The sequence below is a fragment of the Bidens hawaiensis genome, unplaced genomic scaffold (genome assembly GCF_021521415.1).
Source record: "Bidens hawaiensis isolate Kalapana, Puna unplaced genomic scaffold, B.hawaiensis_p1.1 tig00055891_1, whole genome shotgun sequence".
NCBI classification, from domain to species: Eukaryota; Viridiplantae; Streptophyta; class Magnoliopsida; order Asterales; family Asteraceae; genus Bidens; species Bidens hawaiensis.
The window spans coordinates 6,570-15,887 of record NW_027500069.1 but is presented as its reverse complement, the minus strand read 5'-3'; the positions used below and the strand labels follow the sequence as shown (position 1 = coordinate 15,887).

At 33.1% G+C, this 9,318-nt stretch overlaps 1 protein-coding gene across 1 annotated transcript; it reads right to left on the bottom strand.

The window, feature by feature from the left end:
• Positions 1-5,850: 5,850 nt before the first annotated feature.
• Positions 5,851-7,514, bottom strand: LOC143601204 (putative carboxylesterase 18). The gene is made up of 2 exons (XM_077078673.1): positions 6,908-7,514; positions 5,851-6,287 (listed from the first exon to the last, which is right to left on the bottom strand). Exons 1-2 carry the CDS (start codon positions 7,490-7,492, stop codon positions 5,862-5,864), a joined length of 1,011 nt encoding a protein of 336 aa, XP_076934788.1. The 5' UTR covers positions 7,493-7,514; the 3' UTR covers positions 5,851-5,861.
• Positions 7,515-9,318: the final 1,804 nt, after the last annotated feature.

Sequence of the window (9,318 nt, the reverse complement as noted above, 5' to 3'; positions counted from 1 at the left end):
CGAGATGAACAAATTTCGACTCGGTAGAAGAGATTCTTGCGTACCCAAGTCATGCGGCTCAAACTATAATGGTGGTGATGTGTTATACGATATGGTTGACGAGGAATGATGTTATTTTTAATAGCACTTCTTTAGTGATGACGAAATTAGTGAATGGCGTTAAGTCAGCCTCCTTATGGGTGAAACCAAGAAGCAATGGGTCTAGATTGAGAGAAGTGTTGCATGTTCAATTTTGTTAATTTTTTAACTATAAGCGGGTGTATATTTTGTTGATGTTATTTATTTTTCTTTGTATTGTTTAGGTTGCTTGCCTCTTATAAGTTGTTTCTCTTTTCGTTTTAATAACAACAAAAGTTTAAAATTCAAAGAGGGACAAAAATAAGAAATATGAGAAAGAGTTGTAGCCACAAAAAAACCCTAAAAAAATCATAACTCAAAATATAAGTTAAAAAATAAAACTAAAATGTTTCCCCCGCCTTTGTTGTTCAAAAAAAAAGACGAAGATAACACAATGTCGAGAAAAAAAAACACAATGATAAATAAAAAAATACATAATAAATCGTTAAATATAACACAATATCGAGCAAAATATAACACAATATTAAGTAATATAACACAATATCAAGAAAAAAAGACACAATGTCAAGGAAAAAAAAATAAAAATCAATGACGAAAAAAACACAATAATAAATAGAAATGCACAATTATTATTTTCCTCAATATTGTCTCTCTACTTTTTTTAGATAGGTGAATATGGGGAAAAATAATTTATTTTTACATTTTCTTTTTTTTATATAAATTTTGAGTAATGATTTGTTTTATTATTTTATTTTATGATTTTTTTATAACCACAAAGAATTCTTGTACTTGTTATTTTTTCTCACTTTATATAATAACATGACCCTTAATAATATAGGTCTTCCAAAAAATTCAAAGCACGTTATCTTTTATTAAATTCATGCAACTTGTGTAAAAAACGAAGAATTTTATATCTTTAATTTTTTTTATATTTTTTATATAGATTACTGATAAGTTTTAAAAATTAGTTGTCTTCTTTCAGGCCATGTTATTAGACCTAAATTTTCATGTGTTTAGATCAATGTTTTCAGACCTGGACCGGGCGTCGATCCGGACATCTTACCGGGTCAAAGGTTGGATCGACCCGGGAGGGCGGACTGGATTTGACCCGGATGATGTCATAAATTATTTATATATATATATATATATATATATATGGGATGGTTCAAGAGAGAAATGATATTATTACAAAAAATGCAAGAAATTAATATGGACCACTAGTTTTATTTTAAGTCTTAAATGCTTAAAACAAAATAAAGAAAGTATTAATCATTCTCTTTCTTCAATTAATATAACTAATAAACCATAATACTTATCTACTTAATTAATAAATTATAATAATTGGAAAATATTAAGAACTCATTTATTTTTATAACTTTTTTTTTGTGTCTTGAATTTTTATCTTACACAATTATAATTTATTCATACATTAAAATTTCTTTCTATCCAAAACTAATTTCTTCCAACTCAATAAATTAATATCCATCAAAACATACTTACATTATGATGAATAATACCAAAAAACTATTTTACATGTGTTTGCATTAAAAATTAACAAAAAAACATACAACCTACACAAAAACATATAATCTACACCTTTTCTAATATTAAGACAACATATAACCTACACACGACAAACATATAACCTACACACAAAATTTATCATCAATGAAATAACACGCACACGAAAACATATAACCTACACACGAAAAACATAAATCTACACACGAAAATTTAATTTTACACAAATACAATTTATTCATACATTAATTTCTTTTTATTCAAAACCAATATCTTCAAACTCAACATATCAATATCCATCAACACGTAGTTACATTGTGATGAATAATAAAAAAAACTATTTTACACATGTTTGCATTAAATATCAATAAAAAATATACAACATACATAAAAACATATAACTTATACTTGTTCTAAGAATAAAAAAACATATAACCTACATACGAAAAACATATAACCTATGCATATGTAGGATATGTTTATCTTTGTGTAGTTTATATAGTTGTTGATGTCGAATTACATATGTAAGTTGTATGCTTTTTGTATGTTGTACGTTTTTATCACTCAAAACAAGTGTAGGTCATATAACTTTGTGTAGGTTATATATTTATTGTTTACATTTAATCGACACATTTGTATGATATTTTTTTTATTATTATTATTATTTATGACAATAATTTTATTGGCATACCAATTGAAAAATATATATATATATATATATATATATATATATATTATGTTTTGATATTTAGTGTTAAAAAACATTCTAATAAATTGAGTGGAAATTATTTTTTTATATAAAGTATAGTATTATATGAATAAATTGTATTTATGTTGAATAAAAAAAAGAATGTGTAAATAAAAAATAAAACTAAAGTAGTGTTTTTATCTTTTTAATTATTTTAGTTAAATTAGTTTGATATATTAATTAAAGAGATATTTATTATGGTTATATTAGTTGTATTAATTGGAGAGAGAGAGGGTGCATTTATTGTTGCATTTACATCTTTTTTATTTATTTTTAAATATTTAAAAGCTAAAATAAAACTAGTGGCGCATATTCATTTCTTGCAATAATTTGATTTCTTTCTTGAACTTAAACACACACACACACACACATATATATATATATATATATATATATATATATATATATATATATATAATTCATACACATATAAAAAATAAAAATAACAAAAATTATAATAATAACAAACTTTAATGTTTATCTATGTTTTATACATTGTTTTTTAAATATATATAATATATGTTTGATTAATGGAGACATTGATGAAACATGGTTGGTTGGCTTATGGGTAATTATTAAGGTTTCTATCTTCGAAATGTCCCAAGTTTGAATCCCGGCATGCACAATATATTTTGAATCTAATGAAAAAAATTGGTTTTACTGGTTCTCCCGCTGGGTCAACCGGTCCGGGCCGACCTTCCACCCGCAAAACCGGCCGGGTTTTTCAGAACGGCCCAAATACACTGACCCGACCCGGTATAGAGACCGGGGTCCCGATCCGACCGACCGGGCCATGTTTTAAAACACTGGTTTAGATTATCATGATCATCACGTTGATACTTGATGGTAACACTAACGTGAGATGTCATATAAGACAAATATGGAGCCGCCACTTTCTTAGGCTATGCATAGTGGAGGGGCTACAAATGGAGGCAAATTGCGACACGTGGCGCCCAGTCAGCAAGAGGCGGGAATTTATTTTTGGGGTGTAACGGTGCAGGGGCTACAAACTAGGCCCACGATATCTTTTTTTATTATTTTCTTTTTATAATTAAACTAGAAAATAAAAACCAAGAAAATTAAATAATAAAATAAAAATGTATTAAAATTAAAAGGAAATACAAAAAAATACATAACTAAAAAAAATACATAACTAAAAATAAAAAAAAATACATAACTAAAAAAAGAAACTAATATCCGTCATATTCGCGCATTTTTCACGTCGTCGTTGATGCAACAATGCGGTCTCCTCGTGAAACCCCTCCGATTTGACGAATTCGTAGTCTTCTTTCATTTGACGTAATTCCAACATCTGGGCCAGCTTTTCTTGGTGTTTGTTGGATGCTCTAAGGTCGTTTCCTATTTCCGTGGCATTTGTTTCCAAACGACCGACCAACTTGTTTAATTGTCCGACATCTTCACTGGCCGTCGTATTGAATCGTGATGACAACGAACCTTCCCCCTTATTTTTTCTCGATCTCCCGCGTGGTCGAGGCAACTCCCGTACTTCTTCTTCATCGGCTAAATTAACCGCGTCGTCCTCGAAGAAGTTACGAGCATCGGAGGGTGTGTTTGGTATGCTCGGATTTGTCGACGACGATGTCTCCGACTTTTTTGAAGGCCGGGATGAGCCGGCTCGTCGGGCGACCGGAACGGTGGGTGCCCCGTTCCATTTCGCGCAGTGACGTAGTTTTTCCCAACATCTTAAATACTTGAACGATTTCCCGAACCGCCCTTCGATTTGGCCTTGAGCTCGAAAGTCGCTCAAGGCTTGAGATATAATGTTGCCGTCGTTAGCCCGCTACGCCAACCGGGCCCTTGCAACCGGTTAAATATCCCGACAAATTTTTGAGAATCGGCGTTAAGCCCCTTCCAGTGGGCTTGAACCGCTTCTTTTCCCCGGTACTACTCGGATTTACCGGTTATCTCGAGCCAAGCTTCAAATACTTTCTTCCAAAATATCCGGTTGGCTTGAAAGTTAGGTACAAATTAAAATTATTTGTCATAATTAGTATACATTTTTAATAAACACTAAATACATTTTTAATAAATAATTAATATTAAAAAACTTACCGACGTCAGGATCCTCCGAAATGACGATCCAAGCCCTTGCGAGAGCCACCTCCTCCTCCTCGGTCCATTGCTTGTATGGATTGAGTTGTGCCATCGGTTCCCCCGGTTGTTTCTTTTTGTGTTTACGGGTCGACTTTTGGCTTGAACCGGAGGTCCGTGCCGTTTGCGTTTCCGGCACCGTCACCGGCTCCGACTCCGGTGGTGTAGACCCGAACGCCGGCATTAAGTTTTGGGGCATAAGATAGTTGGCGTACATGTTTACGCTCGGGTCGGGAAATTGAAACGGATTGCTCGGTTGGTTTATCTGGTTCGTCGGGTTCCATTGTAACTTCACGTTCGGTTGGTTTTGCGAACCATGGAGTTGACCGAAATCAGGGAATGAGTGGTTCGGTTGGTTCGGGTTGTTTCTAGGATTCATTTTGCTAAATTTTTGTAAGAATTTGGGTATGAGTTTTGTATAAATTGGATATAAAATGAAGAAAGTGTATGTTTATATATATATATATATATATATATATATATATATATAATTTTAATATTTTTTTTTTATTTTTAACCGTTGTCAACGGTTAAATTATTAAAATATTATTATTTTTAAACAAACTTGGGTGACAACAACCCTTCGCCCCTGTCTTTTTTCGCTCAAAAATCGCCAGGGGAGGGGATGTTCCACCATATTATCGCCCATTTTCGCCCCACCCCACACCCCATTACGTGTCGCCTTAACGGGCGTTAGATAGAAGCGGGTGGGCCTATGAAACCTTAACTAATCGTCAATTTTCTTTTCTTTTTTTCTACTTTTATTTAATTTTGGTTAAATCACATGGTAATAGTTAATAATAACTTAATTAAATTCCATTTCTTACCTACAATGTTGCCTACATAATAGTGATAAGACAAAGCATTAATACAATTTTAATTTCGTTAAACCACAACATATATATAGGGTGGGTGGGGGGGGGGGGTTGTATTTATGAGTACTACACTACTACTCATATATTGCAAATCATACACTACTACCTTAATTCTATCCTTCGGTACCAACGAATTACACAATTATTAGAAAAACATATCTCTGTGTAATAAATTAATTTTAATTCTCTAAACTTTGTCATGGAATCAATTTTATGTGACAAACTTTTTCCATACGCCCTACCCACATAGGGTGGTGACGATATATTATCATTTGGTTTGTAAGCAATGCACCATAACAATATGAGTGGCCTGTTCTCTCTAATATAAAATTATATTTCATTATATTATGAAATTATAATATTTCTTTTATTATGTTATGATAGACCACCTAGCTATAACATTATAATAGTATATCAGGTCGGACAATCTTACTTATATTAAATTTTTACCATTAATTATAAACGAAATAAACTCATATATCTTGATTTTTTTTATAGATTATAAAACTGATAGGTTTTATAGAATATTAGCTAGCCTTCTTTAACACCGTGTGCATGAAGTCCTTGAGTTCCGACATAAGGTACCCAGATTCCGGCAACTCCGGGAGGGCGTAGAAACCGTGGCACGTGTTTGGGTACTCCACCAGATATGCTTCTTTGCCGGAGTTCTTCAGCCACTCATAGTATTTCTTTTGCCAGTCCTTTAGAACATCAAACCCTGCCACTACCACTATGGTTGCCGGAAATTCCATGTTTGAAATGTCGATTGCCTTAGGACCGCTAACGTTGATGATCGGATGGTCGCGGTTGTAGTCTTCACCTGTCGGCATGAACACCTTCCAATACCAGTCTGTTCGGTTCAACGACAAGGCAACATTTACTTCGTATTCTTTTTCAGACTTCGTTCGCTCCACCCCGCCAAAAAATGGTTGAATCGCCACTACACCGATTACCTTCACACATCCGGTTAAAATTTGAATTTTTAGTAGCATATAAACAATGGTGAAATCAGAAGTTTTTAATCAAGATTACCATATAGTTCTTTCTTTTTTGTTACAACTAGAGTTTTAAGTTTTTTTTGTTTAAAAAAAAATAAAAGAAAAATAGATAAGCTCATATTTGATTGGTCATGCTATAGATATACAATTTTACTCCAGTAAAAAGCCGTCCACAAAATACTCGGATTACTGTTTTAAAAATATAAAGTCCTTTGATAATTATTAATTCGAATAGCCGTTTGAGCAATATTTAGATGACCTTTTTAATCACTTTTGAAATGAAACTTTGAAAATTATATGTTAGAATGATCGTTTGGCTAATATTTAGACGAGCGTTACCATCATAGACGATCAACCTTCAAAACTGGCTGTTCAACCTATATTACATACGACCGTTTGCAACGGTATGAGATTAGATGTAAACTACATATGTGTAAATAATGAAATTATTTTTTTATATATATAATAAATTCGAACACTAGCCATTGGACCTCTTGACTAAAGCCACTTTAATACTAATTAATCGGATGTCTAATAAACGAAAGTCTAGCTGAATAAGCTAAAAATTGGCGTACCTTAAGTTGTTGGAAATTGAATTCACAAGCTGTTAAAGCAAGATGATGAGCTATGTTTCCACCGGCACTATCACCGGCAAGAAAACAGCGTGAAACATTCGCATTTCCCGGTAGCGAAGTGGACCTTTTCTCTTCATCATCCAAAAACTTCAACACATCAAAGCCATCATCATGTTGCGCAGGGTACCTATGCTCCGGTGCAAGCCGGTAGTCAACTGACACAACAATTGAATTCACTTTTCTCGCCATTCGCCGGCACATCGCATCGTAATTCCTCATGTCAGGGGACAAGAAAGCAAACCCACCACCGTGGAAGTACACCATCACCGGGATGTCTTCAGTTGCGTCTTGTGTGGGGACAAATACTCGGAACCACAGGTTGCGAGTCGGATCCACGGTCACATCGTATGTCTTGACGCCGTTGATCGGTTTGGACGACGGTGGGACTCGGAAGTCTAATAGTTTGAGGAAACCGCGGTTGACGGTGTCGTCGGCTCGTCTTGCTAAGTAGGTTATGGTGTTAAAAGCCGCAAGGGAAAGTTTTGATTTCCATGGCAATGAAAGAGATGTTGGCGAGGTTTCCATGGAAAGTTAGGACGGAAAGGGGTATGTCAACATTGAAGATTATCGTATGTTTTTATACATGTTTTGGATCTTGTGAATTTGTGAGTTGAAATTTAAAAATATAAAACACAAATGTGATACAATTGACAATATAATAAGGGGAAAGTAAATACGGTGCTGTCATGCGTGTAAGCTTAGACGCAAAATGCATCAAAACTACGTAGTTTTGATTAAAAATACTCAATTTAATTCCCCCCCCCCCATCCCTACCATTGATCATCTATTTCTCAACAACCTTATCTTCCTCCCATCCACTGTCTCCCAAGGTTCCGATATACAATTACTGCAATCCTTAATCAAAACTATATTAATGCAATATTATCCATTAGATTTGTTTCAAAATATGTGATCTGTGTGGGTTATATAATATTCAATTGATGTAAAAACTCGTTATTAATATTAAAAAATCAATAAAACACATAGTGGAATTGATGATCAAATGCAGACGAACGAACAGTGTGATTTTAATTAAATTGCTTAAACAAATAGGTTCATATACAATCACATATTCAATTGGGAAGTATTTGATGAAAAAATTAGGGAAGGATACCACCAGTTTCGATACGATAACAAAAACTTGTAAAACTCTCAAATCCAAGCCTTAGGAGACCGTGGGTGGGAGGGAGATCAGGGTTGAAATATAGATGATGGATATGGATGGTAGGGATTAGGGGGGAAATTAAATTTTGAATATTTTTAATCAAAACTACGTAGTTTTGATGCGTTTTGCGTCTAAGCTTACACGCATGACAACACCGTATTCATTTTCCCCATATAATAATATCATTTGTATATATCTTTTACAAATAATTACAATAGCATGTAATAATTAATTACGCACCACACCCCAAATTATTAGGTAACTTATGCAATAATCATGCAACCTGTGTTCATAATTACATAATCTATATTTAATTCGCTATACCCCTTGTACGAAAAAATTACTTTGTACAATATCACACCTCCTTTTATACGTGAGATAGCTAGATATGAAATTGTTTTCAAAAAAGTCAATATAATATTTAGATTAGACGAAAATAAGTCACGTTATGATGTCGGATGATTAGATTTCGAACCTAATTATTTCCCCACAATAATAAATATGCAAGAAGTCGGTATATTTCTCTAAGTAATAGCGAATAGGACCATACTTTGTTGCATGTCCATTCTAGACAAGGAGCCAATATCCACTTTCATAGTTTTTATAATTTATTTATAAATATTTATAAATATTGAAGTTTATTAAGGAAACAATATGGCCATTTAAGCAATACTTCTTCATATATAGCAATTGAAGTTCTACCTAAGGATCGGTATTCATGTGATATGTAAAGTGATGCACCTTCTTAGAAAGTTTGAGGCTCCAATCATATTTTTGAAGGTCAAATACTATATAACTAAAAAAGAGAACAACGTATAAGATACAAGTGGACCAAGTACAAAACAAAATGAAACGAAATCATATTACATGTCTAACATTAAAGAAAATGAAATATAATAATAATACTTAAAACGGAAAATTCACGAAGTCGAAACGTCCACTCTGGGCTCAACCTCTTACTCCGTTGCTTAATTCATTGAAAGGAAGCTAATTTAATGTCATTCACCATCTTTGAAACTACAAATGGGATACAGTTGAAAATGAAATCATTTCTTGCAAGCCAAATCATCCAACACATTATTACCGAAATTGCTTGAACCACTTGACATAACTCCTTATTCTTTTTAATTTCACTCGGATAATTACGTAAATCCTTCAGCGATTCAAAATTGGAGCATCTAGGTAA